Below are 27,406 nucleotides of genomic sequence, written 5' to 3'. Positions count from 1 at the left end.
AATATTTTGCAGCCATTAAAAATATTTTTTCCCTTTCAAACAGGGAAAATAGAATAAAAAGATGTTAACAGTATTTTCTTTGGGTTGGGGAGTCAAGCAAGTCAAGCAAGATTTAAATATTTTGTTTTCCTCTTTTTCTTCCATATTCTCTACTGTGAATTTGTACTATTCTTAAAGTACAAAGAAAAAGAGAAAAAGCAATTACTTAAAATTTTCTCCTCATGCCCCTTCCAAGACCATGCTTCATGGTGCTCTAGCGAGGGCAATTTTTTGCACCCTGATTTCCAAGTTTAGGCTCCTGTCACCTGTCAGGGTGGAGGCAGTTGGGCGGTTTTGACACATGGTGTAAATTTGGAACGCCTGGGCTTTCAGGCACTACAGTGGCACTGTTTGTGTCGCTTGAAGATCCGGAGAGTTTGGTGATCTGCCTGTGCATTAGCTGCTCAGAGAAGCAAGCGTCCGGATGGAAATTACGAAATCACCTTCGGAAGTTAAATTTTCTCCTGTGCCTTCCTTTGACGCAGGCCGCATTAATAAGTCTCCTTTTGTTGCTTTAGATTTTGCTGATCTCGTTCCTGTGGGGAGCCTACTTCTCCTTGCTGACCTCTTTCTCTCCCTCGTACATCTGGTTTGTCTTCCTGCGGACAATGGTGGGCTGTGGTGTGTCTGGCCATGCACAAGGGTAAAGACTTCACCTGGGGGATGCTTGAGAAGAGGATGTGTACACCCCCAGATACTTACACACTCTGTGGTCAAGGGGTCAATAGCATCAATAAGTTGCAGATGGATAAGACCCCACTTGGGCTAATTTTTCAGGGAATGACTGGTTGATTGATTGATTGATTGATTGATTGAAGTGATGGCTGCTAAGAGCTATTTGCTCATTAAATGACGTTTGTTTGATGGTGAGGCCAGCAGAGTGCACTAGATTGAACATGTGTCAACTTTTCCGTCCCTAAGGCTGATCTTTATCTTGTTAGACGAAATGGTAGGCAGAAGTGCCATATGAAGTAGGAAACAAACGCAATCTATTCATTTCTTGAGGATTTGTTGCAAGAGTTTAGTTTGATCAGAAGCCCCTTTCACATTTGGGAGTCACTGTGTGTGTGTGTGTGTGTGTGTGTGTGTGTGTGTGTGCGCACGTGTGTGTGTGTTGTGTTTCAATGTTTATTTATTTTTGAGAGAGAGAGAGAGACAGAGTGCAAGTGGGGAGTGCAGAGAGAGAGAGAGAGGGAGACACAGAATCCAAAGCAGGCTCCAGGCTCCGAGCTGTCAGCACAGAGCCCGATGCGGGGCTCAAACTCACCAACCTTGAGATCATGACTGGAGCCGAAGTTGGACACTTAACCGACTGAGCCACCCAGGCGCCCCTAGGAGTCACTGTTTTAAAGTGCCCTTGCCCTGTGACGGAAGACTGTGTCTAAGTGCATTTGCAAAGCAGAGGGGGAATGCTGAACCATATTGTGGCTGCTTGTCCTCATCTGCCCCGGGATAAGTGCGTGGTGTCTTCCAGGCCTGGGCGTGGGAAAGGTGTTCCACTGAATGTTCAGCAACTTGGAGCCTCCCTTAAATTAACAGGGCCCCTCAGGCTACTCTCTCCTGGGTGCCTTGGAGCAAGTTACCCTTAGAATATATTAGGAGATATCAAAGCACCTAATTATTACCTTAATGTGTTGAGGAAAGACTATTCTTCCCTGGAGCATAAATTAAGCCCCACTCTGAGCTTTGGAGCCCTACAGGAGTAGAAGTGAGCTGGGATTTTAAAACATCCCTCAGGAAGGAGCAATAAAGCTACCAAGAAAGCCCAAACCCTGGTTAATAACCACAACAGAGAAGAGCAATTAGAAAACTGATGGAATATGATTCTCTTTATTTGTCTATACACAAAATTAATATGTACTTTATTAGAAACCAGTGCTTTGACTGTCATCATGTGTTGTGGCAACTATTTACTTCCTTTCAGGTGTATTTTAATTTCCCAAGTGTGTTTTAGAAAAGGGAATCAGGCTTGGCAAAACATTTTGCTAACTTTGCGGCATGGCAGGGGGAGGGGAGTGGTGGTGCAAAAAAAAATGAGGCTTATCTCTCTTAAATGGTAGAAGGCTTAAAATAATTTTGGGAATAAGCATGTCAACAGAGGAGCAGCTGTAAGTTTCTTCTCGTTCTCTTATGTGGATATTGGCCCTGTTAGCAATTATACAGCAAAACATAATTGTTGAGGAGAAACTTCTGTTTTCCTTTACACGCTCACACTCAATACTTCTGACATCTGCACTTCTGACACTAAGTGTGTGGGTTATTTACACACCAACCAGTTTTTCAACACCAGCCGGCTGGTATATAGTTCGATTCAATTCTGACCCTAACTGGATCTGAACCTGACCCTACAAGTGTAGGGCTCAGTCCCACGAGGCTGTCACCCATCTCAGACACCAATTACAAGTAGTAGGTCCCCATGTTCTCCACTATTTCTGTCCAACTTATTACAAATTGGAAGTTGCCACAAATTGTTCCTCGGACGCACTAATTTGGTAGAGAGGCTCGCAGAACCCCGGAAAACAGTTTACTTCCTATTGCAGTTTTATTACAAAGGAGATTTTAGAAGAAACAGATGAACAGCCAGATGAAGAGATGGACACAGGGCAAGGTCTGGAAGGGTCCTGAGAGCGGAGCTTCTGTCCCTGTGGAGTTTCTGGCACACCCACCCATCCGGCCCAGCCCATAGATGTGTTCACCCACCTGGCAACTCTCTGAACCTTGTGTGTTAGGGATTTTTATGGAGGCTTCATTCAGGAGGCATGACTGATTATCAGCTCATTTTCCACCCCCTCCTCTCTCTCTTCAGAGGATGGGGGACAGGGCTGAAAGATCCAAGGTTCTAATCACGGCTTGGTCTTTTATGACCGGCCCCCATTCAGGAGCTCACCAAGAGCCATCTCATTAGAACAAATGATGCTCCTTTGGATCAGGGAATTCCAAAGATTCTCAGTGTTCTGTGTCAGAAACCAGAGTCAAAGACCAAATATTAGCGGGAACTGGGAGCTCTACACACACACACACACACACACACATATATACATATATGTATATACGTATATATATGTATATATATACACATGTGTGTATGTATATGTATATGTGTGTGTGTATATATATGTATGTGTGTGTGTATATATATATATATATATATATATATATATATATATGTGCCATTGCTCTGTGACTGAAGACTGTCTAAGTGCATTTGCAAAGCAGAGAGAGATCACTGAAAGAGATTGTTATATATATATAACAATATATGGTTACATATTATATATAAAAATATATTTCTTGCCACTTCATAATGGTGAAGTCTACATTTTCACCTCTGTGACAAGAAAAGTTATGATTTTTTAAAAGTTATTTGCTTTGATAAAAACAAAATTATTTTGTTTCACCTCCCTTCCTGTTTAGGCTAATCATAAAGACTGAATTTTTGCCTACAAAATATCGAGGCTATATGCTCCCCTTGTCTCAGGTAAGGTAAAATAGGAAATCTACTCGGTCTTCGGTCTTCGGATCCTAAAGGATACGATGTACATGGTTTTTCTTCTGGCCGATCGATTGTTGATTATTTGATCAGCACACTGCCGATTTCTTGGTTTGAACTGGGAACGTTTGATGCTGGAGGTCCTAGTCTGAGGTGCTCTGAGCCCTGGCTTCAGGGGAATGAGAGAAGCCCAGGAATGTATCTGGGATGGACTTCCTCTTCCCACTGAGTGGGAGCGGGGGGGCGGTGGGGAGGACACAGCTACCCCTTTTTGGGCATCCCATCTGCTCTCCAGGGTTACTGGTATCTGCCAGGCCATAATTGGCCCCCGCCTGTGGGGACATGCCATAAGTGCCTCGTCCGGCTGGGCCATCTATCCAGGGGAGAAGACTGGGATGCTTCCAAGCCTTCCCCAGGTTCCGCTGACCCCTGAGGAGAGGTTTTGCATCCAGAAGCCAACTCAACGAATCTAGATGCCCTTGTACCATCTCTGATGCTATCACTATCCAGAAGCCCTGACTTTCAGGCAATCCAGGAAAGAGACATCTCGTCTCACTGAAACATATCTGACAATAAAAAAAGCAGTAGGAGAATATTTTAAAATTTATTTTAGGGGCACCCGGGTGGCTCAGTTGGTTAAGTGTCCGACCCTTGATCTCAGCTCAGGTCTTGATCTTAGGGTCATGAGTTCAAACTCCATGTTGGGCATTGTGCTGGGCATGAAGCCTACTTAAAAAAAAAAAAAATAATAGAGGCACCTGAATGGCTTAGTGGATTACGCATCTGACTTCCGCTCAGGTCATGATGTCATGGCTCATGAGTTCAAGCCCTGTGTCAGGCTCTGTGCTGACAGCTCAGAGCCTGGAGCCTGCTTTGGACTCTGTGCCTCCCTCTCTCTGTGCCCCTCCTCTGCTTGTGCTCTGTCTCTCTCTCTCTGTCTCAAAAATAAATAAACATTAATAATAATAATAAATAAAATTTATTTCAAAATTTTCCAATACTAAATTTAGGCAACCAAAAATACAAAAGAACATAACAAACACTGCTGTGCTAACTCTTTACAGCTACCCCTTTTTGGGCATCCCATCTGCTCTCCAGGGTTAGTGGTAGCTGCCAGACTTTCTTCTGATCTTGGTTAAACTGAATGCACACACTTTTGATACTTAGCATTTGAATTTTACACTTAACGTTATTTAATGGGCTAGTCCTGCTCAAGCTTATCTGTGGACATTTTCTCTTTCGCCTGCCATTCATTCATCGGCATGCTTGCTGGTTAGGTCTTCTCGTTGCTCGTCTTACTTTCCTGCTCTCCTTGGGTCATCTAATTAATTCCAGTGTTTTTAGCTATCTATATTTGTAAACGCCAAAAATCTTTATCTACAACCAAGAGCATGTCCTTGGACTTCAGATGCAGGTAGCCAACAGACTACTTGACAGTCACTTGACTATCATATAGGCTCCACAAATATAACATGGATAGATTTCACCTCTTCATGTTCCCCTGAAACCTCTTATTTCCATGTTCCCACTGTATCAGGGACGCAAACTCAAGAACCACCCCCCACCCCTCCTGTCCCATCACCCCCGCCCGTTCAATCTGTCACCAAGCCCTGCTGATTCATTCTTTATTGATGGGCCCTCAGTTGCATTGTCCTATCAGCAGACCCTGTCACCTTTACCTCTAATATCTGTGCCCAATCTTCATCTTTTAAATTTTTTGCCATGTTGCTACTAAAATCCTTTACAGTGCCGCATCACCTGTGATCTGGTCCACTGCAATGGCTTACCCCTAGTCTTGTTTGTTGCCTCTTCAAAAAGTTCATCCCTCAGCACTCAATTCACACTCCCGGACATTTCTCTCTCTCTCTCTCTTTTTTTTTTTCATAGTCCTTAGCACTTTCTGAAATACTCTTGTTCATGTTTTATAATAGAAATCTTTCGTGATAAAATAATTATCCCTTAATTAGTCTCCCCCAAAGGGCCTTTTTTTTTTTTTTATATCATCTTCTCTCCACCTCTGTGAGGTGGAGTTGAGTTTTCATTTAGTCTCTATCTTCCAGCGGGGAGATAATGCTCAGGCTAATACTTGGAATTGTTCTAATTCCCAAACCCATGGAGCCTGGCCATAATTGGCTGCCATGTTATTTGTTGATGTGAAATTATCTTCAAGATACATTTTTCAGTACAAAAAGCAATATTTATACTCTGATGCCATTTGTGAAAAAAGAGAAGAGCAAGATATATCCTTATTAGCTTGTATATGCTTAGAACAACTTTGGAAGGACACACAGGAAATTGGTGATATTGATTCCTTCTGAGAAAAGACTGGACAACAGGGAACTCAGAGAGGAAGAGAATATTTTCAGCATTTTCCTTTGTGCCTTTTGAGTTATGAACCAGTAAATCTATTATTTATTCAACAGGGAAAGCAATATCACTGTCTCAGGTTTTTAAAACTTTGGCGACATTGCTGACCCCCTGTCTAGTGAGCCTTCTATTTATAGACAAGCAAACTGAGCCATGTTGAAGTGAAGCGATGTTCCGAGTTCATCCAGGTCATAGAGGTCATGCTGGGATTAGAACCTGGGCCTCAGCTCCTCAAAGACCCTTTCCCCCCTCTCCTCCTCTCCCCCTCTCTCCTCTCATACTGAAATGCTTGACAGAGAGGCTCCCGGGAGAGGTGGTGTTGAGCACACTCGATAGGAGGAATTTTAAAGATTTTATTTTCAAGTAATCTCTACACCCAACGTGGGACTTGAACTTACAACCCTGAGATCAAGAGTCACATGCTTTACTGACTGAACCAGCCAGGCACCCTGATGGGAAGACTATCTTCCCTCCCAATGGAGGACTAATCTTCCATTCTCTCCCCAGGTTTTCTTTTCTTTTCTTTTCTTTTCTTTTCTTTTCTTTTCTTTTCTTTTCTTTTCTTTTCTTTTCTTTTCTTTTCTTTTCTTTTCTTTTCCTTTCCCTTACTCATTTTTGAGAGACAGAGAGAAACAAACTGCTAGTTGGGGAGGGGCAGAGAGAGAGGGAGACACAGAATCCGAAGCAGGCTCCAGGCTCTGAGCTGTCAGCACAGAGCCCCACGTGGGGCTTGAACTCATGACGCATAAGATCGTGACCTGAACCCAAGTGGGACGCTTCACTGACTGAGCCACTCAGGTGCCCCTTCTCTCCCCAGGTTTTCTGGCTGGCTGGCTCCCTGCTTATCATCGGCCTGGCCTCTGTGGTCATCCCCACCATCGGGTGGCGGTGGCTCATCCGCATCGCCTCTATTCCTGGCATTATCCTCATCTTGGCCTTCAAGGTGAGGACGCTCACAGCCTCCCTCTGGTCCTCCCCTCCAGCTGGGCCAGTGTCCCCACAAATACCTACCTCATACCTGCGTCTTCCCTTTGCTCAAAACTGTCTCAGTCCACTTCATCCCTCCCCTCCTGTATCCTGCCTTATGATTGTTCATTACTGAACGTTTCATCTGACAACTCCTCCCTATTTGGGCTGACCCCTCTCTAAGCTTTAGAGCAGGTAGTTGGATGCCTTGTACGCATTCTCAGGCCACTGCAGACCAGCTGGTTTGTCCTTCTGCTCTCCCACTAATGTGCAGAATCACCATCTTCCTTAGGTTCCGTTGAATTATGTTCGTTGTTCAAAGTCGGGGTTGGCCACTCAGTGGAACTGGGATGTATTTTGTGTGTTTGTCACCTAACACTGTGGAATCAAAGAGTTTCAGATTTCAGAAGGGTGCTCGAAGGGTATTTGTTTCATACCCCAGCCCAAAGTACACATCCTGTCTCTGCCAGAATACTTGCAGCTTTGCTGGAATACTTCAAGTTTGGGGCATTTTAATTTTTATTTATTTATTTATTTTGAGAGAGAGAGAGAGAGAGAGAGAGAGAAAGAGAGAGAGAACACTAGAAGGGTAGGGGGCAGAGAGAGAGGGAAACACAGAATCTGAGACAGGCTCCAGGCTCTGAGCTGTCAGCGCAGAGCCCGATGCTGGGCTTCAACTCACAAACTGTAAGATCATGACCTGAACTGAAGTGGGACACTTATCACCTGAGCCACCCTGAGAAGTTTTAGACTTTAGACTTTATAGACTCCTTCAGTATGTTCCAACTGCAGTCAGTCCCAGTTCTTAGGAAGTTCTTTGTTCTGTTGAGAGGACCCCTTCCTCCCTTATGAATTTACCTGCGGTCTTAGCACTTCTCTGTGAAAAACCAGAGGAGTGTCGTCTACATGGTATTCTTCCAAATACTTAAGAACTAGCCTAACCAAAGCTTTCCTTCTCTGAATTAAATAGTACCATTACCTTCAACTCTTTCCTATGACACCTGCTCCCAGATCCCTGTCCATTTTTTTTTTTTTTTCTGGATGAACCGGGTGGTCAGGGTGCTCTCTGCACTGAACTGTGACTTGATGTCCCCCCAAAGACCTGCAGGTGCCTGGGCCCAAGGGTTTAGCGGGCTTGGTGCTTCCCATGAGTAGCCCATCTGCCTTGCTTGGTGTAGGCCAACTGTGCTGCTTCTTAGCCAACTGCCTCCCACAGCTGGTTACTGCTGGGCTTAGGATCAACTACAACCCAAGGTCTGTCCTATGTGAGTTGTTTCCAAATCTAGACACCTGAAAACTATAATTGGACAATGGATACAGTTTTTAAAAAATTTTCTTTAATGTTTATTTACTCTTGAAAGAGACAGAGACAGAGACAGAGCATGAGCAGGGGAGGAGCAGAGAGAGAGGGAGACACAGAATCTGAAGCAGGCTCCATAGATATGAATGTAAAAGCTGGTAGTACCAGTGAGACTCGGTAGGCGCCATAACAGCTTTCCTTCTGTGGGTGTGCAGGGGGAGAGTGGTTTGTTCCAGCGGGGTGGTGCTCTTGAATTTGGCCTTGTGGGATGGAACAGCCTGCATTGGGATCCCCGGACAGTGGGGAAAGGGAATTGTGGCAGGACTGCTGTGTCAGCCCAGTCATGAAGGCATGAAATGCGGGACACGTTTGGGGGAGAGCAGGCAGGCTGGGATGAGGGGTGCTGGGAAGCTGGCTCATGGCTCCATGGAGCCTGGGTGGGAGGGAACACAGAAAAGGCCAGGAAAGCAGTCAGAATAATCCTGGTGGGCGATGAGGAGGAGCTGCCCTGCCCACTGGCCCATGGCCACCAGGTGGGGAGCAGGATGCTGCTGGGGGAGGTACTTTTCTCAGGAAGAACCGGCCGGCCTTGACTGGTTGCGAGGCATGAGGGGCAGGAAGTGGTCCAAGGTGATTTTCAAGGTCCCAGCTTCCATAGAGGCCTGTACCGTTTTCTGGGTGTCGTGTTCAAGACATTCAACAATCAGTGGGGTTGAGGGTCTGGCCAGTCAGGAGCAATTCTTCCACCTCATGGGTGCTAGAGGTCCCTGCTGTAGTCATGCTGTGGGGTGTTGCATGTGGGAGGTCGCAGGGCTACTGGGGAGAGGCTGGGGTGACAGAGAAGTGGAGGCCCTGGGGCAGCAGTTATTTCCCAAGCGAATGTAAGAATTTACTTGTGTTAACAAGTAGGTTGAGCTGAATTGCTGCAAATCCGTACTGACCCACTGTCATCAAGATGGAACTCCAATAAGGAGAAGATGACCTTATTTTTTCCGGAACCACTTGGAATGCACAGGATGCCTGCCTGCTGTTGGTGTGGCTTTGTGCTTGCTAATCTTCCATCTGGAAACTGGGGCGGCATGACGTATGCAGCAGTAATAGCTGAACCCCCGGGGTCCCAGCAGTTGCAACTCTGATGTTCTTTCCTTCTGCGCCCAGTTTATTCCTGAGTCTGCTCGCTTCAATGTCTCCACTGGGAACACTCAGGCTGCCTTGGCCACACTGGAGCACATTGCCAAGATGAACCGCTCCGTCATGCCAGAGGGGAGGCTGGTGGAGCCCATCCTGGTAAGTTCCCAGCCGGGAGGTCTCTTTCCCCCACCAGCCACCTCCTCGGGGAAGGGTGGAGGGGAGGGGACCTTCACTCTGTAGCCCTGCCCTGGAGGGAAGAGAAAAGAGCAGAGTAGACTGGGACAAAATCCAGCTCCACTCAGAGCCCGGTGGCCTTGGAAAGTTCCCTGCCTTCGTTTTCCTCATCAATGAAATGGGAATAGTAACATCTGCCTTGTGGAGCTAGTCACATGATTTGGCATCATTGTTTATATCGGTGAGAGATTGTTTTATAATTTCGTTTTCTTGTGCTGGCCTTATAAATGACATAAAATGGTATAAATGGTAAGTGGTCTCAAACTTATAAACCTCATGAAATGATTTGTAGTGCTTTTTAATTTACTTTTTATTTTTTAAAATGTTTATTTATTTTTGATAGAGAAGGGGGAGGGGGCAGAGAGAGAGAGGGCAGAGAGAATCCCAAGCAGCCTCCACACTGCCAGCACAGAGCTTGACGTGGGGCTTGAACTCATGAACTGTGAGATCGTGACCTGAGCCATTGCCAGGAGTCAGATGCTTAACCAACTGAGCCACCCAGGCACCCCTTTTTTAAATTATTTTTTATTTTTATTTTTTTTTAAACGTTTATTTATTTTTGAGACAGAGAGAGACAGAGCATGAACAGGGGAGGGTCAGAGAGAGAGGGAGACACAGAATCTGAAACAGGCTCCGGGCTCTGAGCCATCAGCACAGAGCCTGACGCAGGGCCCGAACTCAATGAACCACGAGATCATGACCTGAGCCTAAGTCGGATGCTTAACTGACTGAGCCACCCAGGCGCCCCTAAATGATTTTTTAAAACACAGTTTGGCATTTACAGTCTAATGTTTTCAGGACTCTCAAGGTCAATTTGAAATCATTTCTCACACCAGTGCTGACCACCCACCCGTAGGCAGGTCAATCATAAGCTCTGGGAAGTTTGACCAATGGCACCTCCCTCACCTGTCCAGCCAACTTGGAGTGCTTGGTGAAACTTGCCTCGAAAGTAGTTTATGCCTAATATTTTTTTTGAGGTGACGGGTGGGGGATAATGATGGGGTGTTATGAGGAGTTTTTAAAAGTATGATTCAATTTATGTAAAGGTCACAGTCTACTTTTGTTTAAGACTTTTGGTTGAGTCAATTTTGGTAATGTATATATTTTAGAATATTGTCCAGCTCATCTAAGTTTTCAAATTTATTGATGTAAAATCCCACTGTTCCCAGTGTTCTCTGATGAGTTTCAAAAATCTATGTATGTCCCCTCTTTCATTTTAATGCTGTTTATTTGTGGCTTCTCTCTTTTTTCTTGGTCCTCTTACTAGAGGTTTGTATAGTAACTTCAAAGAACAAGGGTTTTTTGTTTTTGGTGTTGTTGTTATTCTCTTTATTGATTTTTTTGGCGGCCTCATTAATTTCTATTCTTTGTTTTCTTCTTTAGCTTTTTATGTTTTTCTAGCTTCTTGAGTTCAGTACTTAGCTCATTTGTTGTCAGTCTTTTTGATTTTTAATGAAGCATTTAGCTACATTTGGCAAGTTTTGTTAGAGAGTAATTTTATTTTTATTTCTATTTTGTAACTGCTATGAACTTCTCTTTAACCAGTGTGTTATCTGTTAACACTCTTTTGTGTTCTTTGTTTCTAATTTAATTGCATTTTGGTCAGAAGATGTTATCAATTGTTTGGAATTTTGGAGACTTTTCTTTTGTTCTCTACATAGTAACTTTTCATTGATGTTCCATGTGTGCCTCAAAAGAGTGTGTGTTCTCATTGTATGTATTTTGTTATACGTTGTTAATTGTGCCATATAAATATCTGACACTTGTGCTAGATTTTGATTAGCTGAGCTAACAGTTTGCCAATAACATGATGGCTTTGTTCATTTCTCCTTATAAGCCTGACAGTTTACTTCATGTGATTTGAGAATATCTTGGTGCTTCCTAGCTTATGATTGACTTAATTTTATGGATAGATTTTATTATGATGTCACTTCTTTATACTGCTTTGGGCCTTACATTTTATTTTCGCTCATATTAGTGTATTGAAACTAGCTTAGGTTAGCATTTTTGCTGATGGATCTTTTTTCCAGACTTCATTTTTAACTTTTCTGTGTTTGCTTTAAAATTGTTTCTTCTAATTATATAGCTGGTCTTTTTTTTTTTTTTTTTCACTCAATCTGGTATTCTGTGTCTTTTAGCATTGAATTTGATTCAGTTACATCTATTGTGATTACTCACATATTTGGACTTCTGTCATTTTATTTTATATTTCCTCTTGACCATATATTTCCTTTTCTCCTTTCCTACCTTTTACTAGAGTGACTCAGTTTGAATTTCTCCCCACTGTGCTTCCTTCTATTATAGAGGTAGCCCTTAAATATTGAAAATGTACTCCCACAATACCTATGTTTTTTAGTATCTTTATTTGCCATCTGAACAATACAAGGACCTTGAAAATATTAATTCTGATCTGCTCCAGTCTCATCTTCCAAATTATTTTTGTCTGATGTTTTGGTTTCCTGTTGTTCATAAGTTTTCCTAAATTAGACATTACTTTCTAAGCAGGTATCTATTTAGGTTTATTAATGTTTTTACTACTCTCTTTTTTAGTGGTTTCAGACTTAATTTTTATACCTACATTCTTGTATCCTTCTTCTTATTTGGTTAATTTGGTTTCATACTTAATATTTAAATGTTGGACTATCTGGGTTTAACTGAATATGAGAAACATGGTACAGGTCTAGCTTTGTCATATCCAAATGGCTAACCATTTGCACTCATATATTTTTATTGAATAATTCATCCTTTGTATATTTGAATCTATTTTTGAAATCTCTATTGTGTTCTAATGACAGATTTGTAGATTCAAGTATATATGGGGACTTATTAAGTAATAAAGAGGGCATCTCATGTTGTTGGGAAGAGGATAGAGATTAATTGTTGGTCCAATGTGATGCTTTTAATAACAGTATTTTTTTGTATTAGTAGGGTAAGTCCCCCTTGTCAAAATTCTTCTTCAGAATTTTCCAAATTATTTTCTGAGTACTATTTTTCTAGAACAGCTTTGAAGTCACTTTATTAAGATCTTTTCCTAATTTCCCTCCAAAATCTAGGAGAGTTTAATTGGGATGGTGTTGGGGCACCTGGGTGGCTCAGTCAGTTAAACGTCTGACTTCAGCTCAGGTCATGATCCCGCGGTTTGTGAGTTCAAGCCCTGTGTCAGACTCTGTGCTGACAGCCCAGAGCCTGGAGCCTGCTTTGGATTCTGTGTCTCTCTCTCTCTCTTTGCCCCTCCCCTCTTCCTGCTCTGTCCCTAGTTCTCTCAAAAATAAATAGACATTTTTTAAAAGTTTAATTGGGATGGTGTTGAAATTATTAGTTAATATGTAAAGAGAATTGATACCTTTATAGTATTAAAAATTCTTGTTTTGATAAAAGTATATGTTCCCACTATTCGAGTCTTTTTATATTCCTCAGCAACATTAAAAAACAAAAAACAAAACAAAAAAGACTCTTACCAGAAGACTGAATTTCCTGAGGGGAAAGTTCTCATATGTTTTTTATCTCTATTCTTTGTTCTCTTTATTTTTATTTTTATTTATTACTATTATTATTATTTTTTTGAGACAGAGAGAGAGAGCGAGCACATGCACATGAGCAAGGGTAAGGCAGAGAAAGTGTGAGAGAGAATCTCAAGCAGGCTCCGTGCTGGGCACAGAGCCTGATGCAGGGCCGGATCTCACAACCCTGAGATCATGACCTGAGCTGAAATCAAGAGTTGGACCCTTAACCAACTGAGCCACCCAGGCACCCTTTTTTCTCTTTACACACACACACACATTTTTTATTTGATACTTAGAGAAAATCCCTATGAGGTAGGCAAATATTATTACTTTTATTTGTCAAATTAAGAAACTGACCTCAGAAGGGGGACCTGGGTGGCTCAGTTGGTTGGGTGGCTGACTTTGGCTCAGGTAGTAATTTCACAGCTCGTGAGTTCCAGCCCTGTGTCAGGCTCTGTGCTGATGGCTTGGAGCCTGGAGCCTTCTTCAGATTCTGTGTCTCTCTCTCTGCCCCTCCCTGCTCACACTCTGTCTCTCTCCCTCTCTCAAAAATAAATAAACATTAAAAAAAAAAAAGAAACTGACCTCAGAAAAGAAGAGTGAAGAATCCAAGATTCTAAGGTGAGCATAGTTGACTCTTGAACAACACAAGGGTTAGGGGCACTGTGGAGTTAAAAATCTATGGGTAACTTTTGACTCCTCAAAAACTTTACTAATAGCCTGTTATTGACCAGAGGCCTTACTGATAACATAACCAGTTGATTAACATAGATTTTGTATGTAATATATATTATATACTGTGTTCTTTCAATAAAGTAAGCTAGAGAAAAGAAAATGTAATTAAGAAAATCATAAGGAAGAGATGGAGTGCCTGGGTGGCTCAGTTAGTTGAGTGTCCAACTCTTGAATTCCCCTCAGGTCATGATCCCCAGTGTTGTGGGATCGAGCCCTGCATCAGTCTCTGCACTGAGCATGGAACCTGCTTGAGATTCTCTCTTTCCCTCCGCTCTCTCCCCTGCTGTCTCTCTAAAAAAAAAAAAAAGTCATAAAGAAACATTTATACATACATTTATACACACATTTATAGTACTGTGCTGTATTTATTAAAAACAAATCCACATTTAAGTGGGCCTGCATGGTTCAGATCCACATTGTTCAAGCATCAACTGTAATCTTTTTTTTTTTCCAGGCAAGGCTTTTTAAAAGTTTTAATTCTAGTATAATTAATGTACAGTGTTGTGTTACTTTTAGATATACAGTATAGTGACTCAACAATTTTATACATTGCTCGTTTCTCATCATGATAAGTGCACTCTTAATTTCCTTCACCTATTTCACCCATCTCCCCACAAACCTCCCCTCTGGTAACCATCAGTTTGTTCTCTATAATTAAGAATCCGTTATTTTGTCTCTTTTTTTCTTTGTTCATTTGTTTTGTTTCTTAAATGCCACATATGAGTGAAGTCATGTGATGCTGTCTTTCTCTGACTTGTTCCTCTTAACATTATACCTCTAGATGTACCCATGTCATTGCAAATGGGAAGATTCACTCTTTTGATGGCTGAGTATTATTCCACTGTACTTATACACCACCTGTTCCTTATCCATTCATCTATGGATGGACACTTGGGTTGCTTCTATAATTTGGCTTTTGTAAACAATGCCATAGTAAACATAAGGGTGCACATATCTTTTCAAATTAGCGTTTTGGTATTCTTTGTGTAAAGACCTAGTGATATGGGGCGCCTGGGTGGCGCAGTCGGTTAAGCGTCCGACTTCAGCCAGGTCACGATCTCGCGGTCCGTGAGTTCGAGCCCCGCGTCGGGCTCTGGGCTGATGGCTCAGAGCCTGGAGCCCGTTTCTGATTCTGTGTCTCCCTCTCTCTCTGCCCTTCCCCCATTCATGCTCTGTCTCTCTCTGTCCCAAAAAAAATAAATAAACGTTGAAAAAAAAAATTAAAAAAAAAAGACCTAGTGATATGATTGCTGGATCATGTGGTAATTCTATTTTTAATTTTTTGAGGAATCTTAATACTGTTTTCTATAGTGACTGCACCAGTTTGCATTCCCACTAACAGTGCTAGAGTGTTCGCTTTTCTCCATATTCTCACCAACACTTGTTGTTTCTTGTAGTTTTTAAAAAATGTTTATTTATTTTGAGAGAGAGAGTGCCTGCACATTTGTGAGTGGGGAAGGGGCAGAGAGATAGGGAGAGAGAGAGAGAGAGAGAGAGAATCCCAAGATACAGGGCTTGATCCAAAGACTGTGAGCTCATGACCTGAGCTGAAACCAAGAGTTGGACACTTAACATACTGAGCCACCCAGGCTCACAAGAAACACTCTGTTTCTTGTGTTTTTGATGTTACTCAAAATTAACTATAGTGAGGATATATCTCATTGTGGTTTTGATTTGCATTTCCCTGATGGTGAGTGATATTGAGCATCCTTTCTCATGTCTGTTGGCCATCTGGATGTCTTCTTTGAAGAAATGTCTGTTCATGTATTCTGTTGTTTTTTAAATTAGATTTTTAGGGGTTTGTTTTTTTTGGTGTTGAGTTGTATAAATGGTTTATGTATTGTGGATACTAACCCCTTATTGGATATGTCATTTGTGAATATCTTCTCCCATTCAGTAGGTTGTCTTTTAGTTTTGTTGATTGTTTCCTTCGCTGTGCAGATGTTTTGTATTTTGATGAGGCCCCAAAGTTTATATTTGCTTTTGTTTCCCTTGCCTCAGAAGACATGTCTTGAAAAATACTGCTATGATCACCGTCAGAGAAATTATTGCCTGTGCTCTCTTCTAGGACTTTTATGGTTTCAGGTCTCACAGTTAGGTCTTTTATCCATTTTGAGCTTATTTTTGTATATGGTGTAAGAAAGTAGTCCAGTTTCATTGTTTTGCATGTAGCTGTTCATTTTTCCCAGCAGCATTTGTTGAAAAGACTGCCTTTTTCCCATTGCATACTCTTGCCTCCTTTGTTGAAGATTAATTGGAACATACAATTGTGAGTTTATTTCTGGGCTCTCTATTCTGTTTCATTGATCTTTGTGTCTGTTTTTGTGCCAGCACCATACTGTTTTGATTACTATAGCTTTGTAGGACATCGTGAAATCTGGGATTGTGATGCCTCTGGTTTTGTTCCTCCTTTTCAAGATTGGTTTGACTATTCAGGGGTTTCTTGTGGTCCCATACAAATTTTAGTATTATTTGTTCTAGTTCTTTGAAAAATGTTGTCGATATTTTGGTAGGGATTGTAGTAAATCTGTAGATTGCTTTTGGTAATATGGACATTTTCACAATATTTTTTCTCCTGATCCATGAGCATGGGATATTTTCCCATTTGTGTGTGTCATCATTTTGAAGCATAAAGTTCAGTGGCATTAAGTACATTCAGGATTTTGTCGTCATCCTGAACAGATACTCTATGAGGTGATAACTCCTCACACCTATCTACCCCAAACTTCTGGTAACTTCTGCTTTCTGATTCTAGGAATTTGCCTATTCTCTATTTCATATAAGGGGAATTATACAATATTGTGTCTGGCATATTTCACATTGCGGCCTGAAACAGGTGTTCATTAATGCTCATCTCGCTGTGGGATTTCCTTCGACTCATTGTAAGCCTCTGCACAACCAAGAATGATCAGCTACCAATCCCATTGGTTCTTCTAAAACGGTGGCTATTACTCTAGTCTCTTTCTTTCACACAGCTACCTCCTTGCTCCATGCTCCGTGATTTCATCTAGCACAACACTGTCAGACAAATTGTCTTTAAACGTCAATACCACCCCTGCTGCTCAGGAGCCTTCAGTGCCTCCCACCTCCACCCCTCACAGTCCCTGACTACAAGTGAAGTCCAGAATCCTCATCCCAGCATTTAAGGCTTCCTGTGACCTTTATCAATCAGCCTTTGCATCCTTAGATCCATGGCTAAGCGCAGACTTGAATAGGAGGAGGAAAGACAGAATGCAAGGATGCTGGACATATGACAGAGCAAAAGGCATCACCAGAGAGGTGGGGAATGACACAAAGCAGGGACACCAGTGATATGGAGAAAAGTTGTAGGTTCTTAACAGGGCTGGCATGGCGGTTGGAGAGCCTATTCTTTTGTTTTTTCCTCTCCCAGCTTTATTGAGATGCAATTGTATAAGCTTAAGGTGCATAGTGTATTGATTTGGTACGCTTATATATCTCAAAATGTTAGCTGCCATAGAGTTAGTGAACACTTCTGTCATATCACATAATTACCCTTTGTTTTTTTGTGGTGAGAGCATGTAAGAGCTACTCTCTTAACAAGTGTCAAATATATTACACAGTATTGTTATTGTACTAAATTGCTAAATTGGAGAGACTCAATTCCCATAACAACTACGCTCCCTCCTCCACCCCTCTCTGGTCTCCATCTTCTCTCCACATTCCACATCCTCCCCACCCCTGCCTCTTACATCCTTCTCCTTTTTCCCCCTTCCTTTTCCTCTTCCTCCTGCTTTCCTTCTCTTGCCTTCAGCGTGCAGCTTCCATCCACATGCCCACCAGAGGGTCTTGTCCATCTCTGCCATTGTCTCTTGTGCGAGGCCCCCGGATACAGAGCTACAAGTCATTGACCCTGCCTTCAAGTCTCTTACACTCTGCTTGGTGAGATGAGGCTCACACAGCAAAGAATCACCCACAGAACAGTCAGATGTTAGAACCAGGTGAGTGGCATAGGCAACAGCGTATAGGATTGGAGCAGAGAGGTGACCAGGAGCCAGGGCAGTCGAGCCCCCTTGAGGGGATCGCTGCGGCAAAAGTCAAACCCTGAAAGGAGAGGCAGCCTCAGGGGACGAAAGAGGAGGAATGGTGTGAGTCAAGACCAGAGGCAGGAATGTGCAGTGGATTTGGTCACGCCAGCTGTCGTCAGAATGCCATGCGGAGGAGGCTGGACGAGATGGTATGGGCAGACCAGCCTGTGCATCTTCACGGCACAGACACGGAGATGAAAAGCTCCGGGCACTGGCTAAGGAAGAGCCACACCACAGATGAGATGAGTGAGTCCACCAATTTGGCTTGTAGTCAAAGGTTCATGGCCAAATAATTTATGTGAATGCAACTTGTAATTCATTATGAATCACTGCAGACTCAGCATTCTGAATCTCCGGTTACACTCAGGAAGTTGAGGGGTCCATAGTCACACATAAACTCAGGGGGGCGTGTCAGAAAGGTAGATGGGCAAGAGTCAGGACTAGTACTTAGAAGACCTGGATAGCAGGCTGGCTCTGCTGCCCACCAACTCTGTGACCCGGGGCAAGTCACTTACCCTTTCTGGGCCACGTTTTCTATATTGGAAAAATGGAAGGCTAGGACTAGTTCAGAGGTTTTCCAATGATAAGTAGCCAGAGCCCCAACATGTAAAGCAGATGAAAGAGGACTGTCAGTTGCTCCCCTGTTTCCACAGTGACCTCTAGGAGCTGAGCCTAAAAGTCACTGGAACAGCAGTGTCCCTGGCTGGCTCTTGATCTAGGGGTTGTAAGCTGGAACTCCATGGTGGGCATGGAGATTACTTTTTTAAAAAGTCCCCCCGAGCAAGCTCCTTCAAACTGGAACTTTCTGTGACAACAAAATCCAGGATGCCTGGTTTACTGCTGGTCTCGCCAGAGGGGACCTGTAATTTCAGGTCTATTCGTGAGAAAAGAATAGTTAGTTTTCAACAGAGCACCCTTTGAAGCATTCCTAGCTTTATTTATTTATTTTTTTAAATATGAAATTTATTGTCAAATTGGTTTCCATACAACACCCAGTGCTCATCCCAACAGTCAACCTCCTCAATACCCATCACCCACCCTCCCCTCCCTCCCACCCCCCATCAACCCTCAGTTTGTTCTCAGTTTTTAAGAGTCTCTTATGATTTGGCTCCCTCCCTCTCTAACTTTTCTTTCCCTTCCCCTCCCCCATGGGTTTCTGTTAAGTTTCTCAGGATCCACATAGGAGTGAAAACATATGGTTTCTGTCTTTCTCTGTAAGACTTATTTCACTTAGCATAACACTCTCCTAGCTTTAAATAACAATCCACCGCTGCCCAATCATATATAACCCATCTTTGTTTATTTTTATTCAAAATATTTAATTAGCACTGACTATGGATAAGACTTCTGTGAATCACCCTAAAGACACAAAAAGAAATCAGACATTCTATCCTTTTTCCACATGTATGCCAGTTTTTCCTTACACAATTCTCTTGCTATGAAAAATAATACTATTTTTCATTTCAATATGAAGTTTAAAAGAATCTTCCACCAGGGGTGCCTGAGTGGCTCTGCGGGTTTAGTGTTTGACTCTTGGTTTCTGCTCAGGTCATGATCTCACAGTTTCGTGAGTTCAAGACCCATATAGGGCTCTGCACTGACAGCATGGAGCCTGCTTGGGATTCTCTCTTTCTCTCTCTCTCTCTGCCCCTCTCCTGCTCACTCTCCTCTCTCTCAAAATAAACAAATATATAAAAAAAGAATCTCCAATCAGCTTTACAATTATACTTTTCATGTATCCTATTTTCCATGCTCAGCTCCACCATTCACCAGCACTGGTGAGAAGAGGAAGAGAAAAAGGGTTAGAGTCTTCAATTCAATGGGTTGGTTCTTGCCAGTGATAATAAAAAGCATGCAGAGGTGCCTGGGTGGCTCAGTTCATTAAGTGTCTGACTTCAGCTTGGGTCACGATCTCACCATTCATGAGTTTGAGCCCCACAGCGGGCTCTGTGCTGACAGCTCAGAGCGTGGAGACTGCTTTGGATTCTGTGTCTCCCTCTCTCTCTACCCCTCCCCCACTGTGCTCTGTTGCTCTCTCTCTCTCTCAAAAATAAATAAACATTTGTAGAAGTTCAAAAAGAACTTAAAAAAAGCATGCAAAGACTGACTGGCTGAGATGAACGTGCAGAAGCAATGATCTGTGGGCCTGGTGAGGTGCACTCCTGGGAGTTGAGTGGTTCTCTCGCCCCACCACATTCCCAAGCTGTTCTTACTTTCTGCTCTCCAAAATACTAGAGAAAGCTTTGCCAGTCCTTAAGCCACTAAATCTAATCTCCCTGTCCCTTTTCACTACCCCAGGAAAAAAGAGGAAGATTTGCAGACCTATTGGATGCTAAATATTTACGGACCACATTACAGATCTGGGTCATATGGTAAGAGTGTAATTATTTCAAAATGACTTCTCAATAAACACAAAGCTGACTTAAGTAAATCCACTCTGTGCCACTGGACAGAAGAACCACAGGCTGACTCCAGCAATGTCTTATCTTTCCACCACCACCACCACCACCAACAAACCAATAAGTAAATGAACCAATTTTTTTTAAAGGAGAAAGAAATTGTCCATGACCAGTGTTTTATTTTTCATATGAGCTCACGTTCTAAACTTTTGTAGTCTGGGTTTTTTCCTCACCACATGATGGAAAGGGATCCTTTGGAGTCACCAATAATCAAATTCAATGGAATAGGCTATGGCAGTTTTCTTTGTACTTCACATCTCTGTAGCCATAACCTTGGGTCCAGAAAGATTTTCTAAACAAGATACAAAAAGTGCTACTACATTAAATTAGGAGCTCTGTGCTGTGAGATATGAACAATCTGAAAAGTAAGTCACCAACTGGGTGAAAAAATTTCTAAAATATGTACCAAATAAATCCATATACATATTATAAATATCTCAAAAATTACAAGACTGGACAAGAAAAAGATACACAACCCAGTAGAGAAATGTTACCCTCTATCTCAACAAGAGACTTGAATAAGCATTTGACCAAAATTGTATTAAATAAACATATGAAAATATGCTCAACCTGAAAGTCACCAGGGAAATGCAAATTAAAACCAATGACACTGTTACATATCCACTGGAATGGCTAAAATTGAACAGATTGACTACACCAAGTGTTAGGAAGAATATAAAGTAAGTGGAGTCACACGCTGTTGACTGAAGTTCAAGTTAAAACCACTTTGGGCAACCGTCTAGAGGTATTTATCACAGTTGAAAATAAGCACAGCCTACAGCTCGGTAAGTCCACGCATATGTTTCCACCTAGCGGAAATGCATACATATGTTTACCACAATATATTTTTACATGAATGTCCATAGCATTATTTTATTTGTCACAGCCCCAAACTCTAAACGGCCCACAATTCCATTAGCAGTATAATGGATAAATAGTGTTACATTCATAAACTGGAAAACTATGCAGTAATGGAAAGGAGATAACTAGTTATCTCCATTCAACATCGCTGAATCTTACAAATGTCATAACGAACAAAAGAAGCCAGACACACAGGTACGTATTATGCAATTCCATTTATATAAATAGAGAAAGCAGACAAAATTAATCTATAGTGTTTCAATCCAGAAAAGTGGTTGTCTGTCTATCTGCTTTTCCCGGATGTAATAATTATTAATAGGTTCGTATGTCACCTCCTAAGATGTTAAGTTTTAAAATATTCTTAATATTTGGAAATTGAACTCAAGCTACTTGAATAACAAGGGAGAGTATTATAATTACTTGTGGGGTGTTTTTTGATATTTCATTGTGAAAATTTTCAAATGCACACAAAAGTACAGGATACTGTGATGACCTGAAACTGACCTGTCACCCAGATCTGACAGTCATTGATAGTCACTCATTATTGCTTCAGCTGTTTTCCTGTGCTGACATATTTTCAAGAAAGCCCAGGCTTCATGACATTTCAACCCCAGATACTTTAAGACTCTCAATTACTTGAGGGCCTTTTCTTAGAGACTCCAATTCTACAATCAACCGATGACAGAGATGAACAGTCATCTGATTAAGATCAGCCAATACCCAGAACATTTGTGATTTTCCCTGGTTGTCCCTTTATATGTCTTTTACAGCTGACTTTTGCAACAATTTCTGTAAAACTGAGAGGGGCACAAGGGGAGTTTCTGAGAGGCTGATACTATTCCTTTTCCTGACTTTGATACATGAACTTTTATATAACTCTATATCTCAACAAAAATATTTATTAAAGAATAGACAGAATAAAGACAGGAAGAAAACATAAAGCAAAAGCAAAACCCTTCTGTTCTCCTCTCGTGGCCTGCTAAAGATGTTTTGGGATAGGCAGGATTCTAAAGATGAACCCCCAAGATTACCAGTTTCCATTGATTTAATCACACACTAATTCGGGTGCTCATGTGAAAGGACTGCATAGATGTAAATAAGGTTATGGGCCTTAAAATAGGGAGAGTATCCTGGATTAAGCAGGTGAGCCCAATCCAATCACTTGAGTTTTTTTATTCATTTATTTTTAAAATTTATATCCGAGTTAGTTAGCATTTAGTGGAATAATGATTTCGGGACTAGAATCCAGTGATTCATCCCCTACATATAACACCCAGTGCTTATCCCAAGTGTCTTCCTTAGTGCCCCTTGCCCATTTAGCCCACCCCCTGACCCCTCCTCTAGCAAACCTCAGTGTGTTCCCTATAGTTAAGAGTCTCTTATGTTTTGTCCCCCTCCATTGTATTATTTTTGCTTTCCTTATGTTCATCTGTTTTATATATTAAATTGCACATATAAGTGAAGTCATATGATACTTGTCTTTTCTCTAATTTCGCTTAGCACAATAGCCTCTAGTTCAATCCACATTGTTGCAAATGGCAAATGGCAAGATTTCATTCTTTTTGATTGTTGAGTAATATTCCATTGTGTGTGTGTATATATTTATCTATATACCTATATATCTATATCTATATATCTATATCTATATATCTCACATCTTTATTCATCCGTTGATGGACATTTGGGCTCTTTCCATACTTTAGCTATTGTTGATAGCACTGCTATAAACATTTGGGTGCGTGTGCCCCTTCGAAACAGCACACCTGTATCATTTGGATAAATACCCAGTAATGCAATTCCTGGGTCACAGGGTAGTTCTATTTTTAATTTTTTGAGGAACCTCCATACTGTTTTCCAGAGTGGCTGTACCAGTTTGCATTCCCACCAGCAGTGTAAAAGTGTTCCTATTTTTCTGCATCTTCACCAACATCTCTCACTGCCTGAGTTGTTAATTTTAGCCATTCTGACTGGTGTGAGGTGGTATCTCATTGTGGTTTTTATTTTATTTCCCTGATAATGAGTGATGTTGAGCATTTTTTCATGTGTCTATTTGCCATCTGGATGTCTTCTTTGGAAAATGTCTATTGATGTCTTTTGCCTATATCTTCACTGGATTGTTTGTGTTTTGGGTGTTGAGTTTGATAAGCTCTTTATAGATTTTGGATACTAACCCTTTATCTAATATACCATTTGCAAATATCTTCTCCTAGTCTGTTGGTTGCCTTTTAGTTTTACTGATTGTTTCCTTCACTGTACAGAGCTTTTTATCTTGATGAAGTCTCTATAGCTTATTTTTGTTTTTGTTTCCCTTGCCTGTGGAGACATGTTGAGTAAGAAGTTGCTGCGACTGAGGTCAAAATTGCTGCGGCTGAGGCCTGCTTTCTCCTCTAGGATATTGATGGCTTCGCGTCTTACAGTTAGGTCTTTCATCTGTTTTGAGTTTATTTTTGTGTATGGTGTAAGAAAGTGGTCCAGGTTCAATCTTCTGCGTGTCACTGTCCAGTTTTCCCAGCCTCATTTGCTGCAGAGACTGTCTTTATTTCGTTGGATATTCTTTCCTGCTTTGTCAAAGATTAGTTGGCCATATGTTTGTGGGTCCATTTCTGGGTTCTCTATTCTGTTCCATTGGTCTGAGTGTCTGTTTTTGTTCCAGTACCATACTGCCTTGATGATTACAAGATGATTACTGCCTTGATTCTAATACATCTTAAAGTCTGGAATTGTGATGCCTCCAGTTTCAGTTTTCTTTTTCAGGATTGCTTTGGCTATTTGGGGTCTTTTCTGGTTCCGTGCAAATTTTGGACTTGTTTGTTCTAGTTCTGTGAAAGATGATGGTGTTATTTTGATAGGATTGCATTGAATATGTAGATTGCTTTGGGTAGTATCGACATTTTAACAACATTTGTTCTTCTAATCCATGAGCATGGAATGTTTTCCATTTTTTTCTGTGTCTTCTTCAATTTCTTCCATAAGCTTTCTATAGTTTTCAGTGTATAGATTTTTCACCTCTTTGGTTAGGTTTGTTCCTAGGTATTTTATTGGTTTTGGTGCAATTGTAAATGGGATCGATTCCTTGATTTCCCTTTCTTCTACATTATGGGTGCATGGAAATGCAACTGATTTCTGTGCATTGATTTTTATATCCTTCAACGTTGCTGAATTCATAGATCAGTTCTAGCAGTTTTTTTTTTTTGTGGAATCTTTTGTTTTCCATATAGAACATCATGTTGTCTGCAAAGACTAAAAGTTTGACATCCTCCTTGGCTGATTTGGATGCCTTTTATTCCTTTGTGTTGTCTGATTGCTGAGGCTAAGTCTTCCAATACTATGTTGAATAACAGTGGTGAGAGTAGACATCCCTGTTGTGATCCTGACCATAGTGGAAAAGCTCTCAGTTTTTCCCCATTGAGGATGATATTAGCAGTGGATCTTTCGTATATGACTTTTATGATCTTGAGGAATGTTCCTTATATCCCTACTTTCTTGAGGGTTTTTAATCAAGAAAGGATGCTGTATTTTGTCAAATGCTTTCTCTGCATCTATTGAGAGGATCATGTGGTTCTGGCCCTTTTTTTTATTAATGTGATGTATCACGTTGATTGATTTGTGGATAGTGAACCAGCTCTGCCTCCCAGGTATAAATCCCACTTACAATAGTGAATAATGCTTTTAATGTATTGTTGGATCCGGTTGGCTAGTATCTTGTTGAGGATTTTTGCATCCATGTTCATCAGGGAAATTGGTCTGTAGTTCTTTATAGTGGGGTCTTTGTCTGGTTTTGGAATCAAGGTAATGCTGGCCTCATAGAATGAATTTGGAAGTTTTCCTTCCATTTCTATTTTTGGGAACAACTTGAAAAGAATAGGTGTTAACTCTTCTTTAAATATTTGATAGAATTCCCCTGGAAGGCCATCCAGCCCCAGACTCTTGTTTTTTGGGAGATTTTGAATTACTAATTCAGTTTCTTTAGTGGTTATGGGTCTGTTCAAATTGTCTATTTCTTCCTATTTCAGTTTTGGTAGTTTATATGTTTCTAGATATTTGTCCATTTTTTCCAGGTTGCCTAGTTTATTGGCATATAGTTGCTCATGATATTCTCTTATTATTGTTTGTATTTCTGCAGTGTTGATTGTGAGCTTTCCTCTTTCATTCTTGATTTTATTTGGGTCCTTTCCTTTTTCTTTTTGATCACACTGGCTAGGGGTTTATCAATTTTGTTAATTCTTTCAAAGAACCAGCTCCTAGTTTCATTGATCTGTTCTACTTGTTTTTTGGTTTCCATAGCATTGATTTCCTTGCTATTCTTTATTCCCTGTCTCCTCTGGTTTTGGGTTTTATTTGCTGTTCTTTTGCCAGTTTTTAAGGTATAAGATTAGGTTGGGCATCCGAGACCTTTCTTCCTTCCTTAGGAAGGCCGGGATTGCTATATACTTCCCTCTTATGACCGCCTTTGCTGTGTCCCAGAGGTTTTTGACTGTAGTAGTATCATTTTCATTGGCTTCCATGTGCTTTTTAATTTCCTATTTAACTTCTTGGTTACACCATTCATTCTTTAGTAGGATGTTCTTTAATCTCCAAGTATTTGTTGTCTTTCCAAATTTTTTCTTGTGGTTGATTTTGAGTTTCATAGCATTGTGGTCTGAAAATATGTACAGTGTGATCTCAATCTTTTTGTACTTATTGAGGGCTGATTTGTGTCCCAGTATGTGATCTATTCTGGAGAATGTTCCATGTGCGCTTGAAAAGAATGTATATTCAGCTGCTTTAGGATGAAATGTTCTGAATATATCTGTTAAGACCACCTGGTCCAGTGTGTCATTCAAAGCTATTGTTTCTTGTTGATTTTCTGCTTAGATGATCTGTCCATTGCTGTAAGTGGCGAGTTGAAGTCCCCTACTATTATGGTATTGTTGCCAATTCTTTATATTTGTAACTAATTGATTTCTGTTTTTGGGTATTTCACGTTGAGGGCATAAATATTTACAATTTTTAGATCTTCTTGGTGGATAGACCACTTAATTATGAAATAATGTCCTTTGTCTCTTGTTACAGTCTTTATTTTAAAATATAAATTGTCTGATATAAGTATGGCTACTCTGGCTTTCTTTTGGTGACCATTAGCATAATAGATATTTCTCCATACCCTTACTTTCAGTATGAAGGCGTCTTTAGGTCTAAAATGGGTCTCTTGTAAACAAGATATAGATGGATCTTGTTTTCTTATAGATTCTGTTACCTTATGTCTTTTGATTGGAGCATTTAGTCCATTGACATTTAGAATGAGTACTGAAAGATATGAATTTATTGCCATTGTGTTGACTGTAGAGTTGGAGTTTCTGGTCATGTTCTCTGGTCCTTTCTACTCTTTGTTGCTTTTGGTCTTTTTTGTTTCACTTCATCTTTTCTCCTCTCAAAGAGTTCTCCTTAAAATTTCTTGGAGGGCTGGTGTAGTGGTCATGGACTCCTTTAGTTTTTATTTATGTGGGAAATTATGTCTCTATATTGAATGACAGCCTTGCTGGATAAATAATTCTTGGCTGCATATTTTTTGATTCAGCACATTTAATATATCCTGCCACTCCTTTCTGGCCTGCCAAGTTTCTGTGGATAGGTCTGCTGTGAATCTGATCTGTCTTCCTGATAGGTTGACTTTTTTCCCCCTTACTGCTTTCATGATTCTTTCCTTGCCTGAATATTTTGTGAATTTGACTGTGATATGCCTTGTTGGTGGTCGGTTTTTGTTGAATCTAATGGGAGTTCTCTGTGCATCCTGGATTTTGATGTCTGTGTCTTTCCTCAGTTTAGGAAAGTTTTCCACTATGATTTGCTCACATAAATCTTCTACCCCTTTTTCTCTCTCTTCACCTTCTGGGACTCCTATGATTTGGTTATTCCTTTTTAATGAGTTACTGAGTTCTCTAATTCTTATATCATGCCCTTTTGCTTTAGTTTCCCTCTTTTTTTCTGCTTCATTATTCTGCATAATTTTGTCTTTTGTATCACTGATTCACTGCTCTGCTTCATCCATCCTTGCTACTATGGCATCCATTCGAGATTGCATCTCAGTTATAGCATTTTTCGTCCTGACTAGATTTTACCTCTTTTATCTCTGCAGAAAGGGATTCTATGCTTTTTTTTTCAACCCCAGCTAGTATTCTTATTATTGTGGTTCTAAATTCTAGTTCAGACATCTTAGATATATCTGTGTTGATTAAATCCCTGGCTATTATTTCTTCCTGTTCTTTCTTTTGGGGTGAATTCTTTCTTTTCATTAT

The 27,406-nt window shown here is 41.0% G+C and overlaps 1 protein-coding gene across 1 annotated transcript in view; it reads left to right on the top strand.

Annotated features, from left to right (window-relative positions):
• The window catches only part of SVOPL (SVOP like), a 68,168-nt gene that overhangs the window by 13,843 nt on the left and 26,919 nt on the right, over positions 1 to 27,406 (top strand). Inside the window, exons 5-9 of the mRNA XM_045495812.1 lie at positions 558 to 682; positions 3,454 to 3,517; positions 6,714 to 6,839; positions 9,321 to 9,449; positions 20,110 to 20,183. Of these exons, the coding sequence (XP_045351768.1) occupies positions 558 to 682; positions 3,454 to 3,517; positions 6,714 to 6,839; positions 9,321 to 9,449; positions 20,110 to 20,183 (518 nt within the window). The remainder of the gene's footprint in view (positions 1 to 557; positions 683 to 3,453; positions 3,518 to 6,713; positions 6,840 to 9,320; positions 9,450 to 20,109; positions 20,184 to 27,406) is intronic.

This window comes from Leopardus geoffroyi, chromosome A2 (genome assembly GCF_018350155.1).
Source record: "Leopardus geoffroyi isolate Oge1 chromosome A2, O.geoffroyi_Oge1_pat1.0, whole genome shotgun sequence".
NCBI lineage: Eukaryota > Metazoa > Chordata > Mammalia > Carnivora > Felidae > Leopardus > Leopardus geoffroyi.
This window is presented reverse-complemented; position numbering and strand designations above follow the sequence as displayed.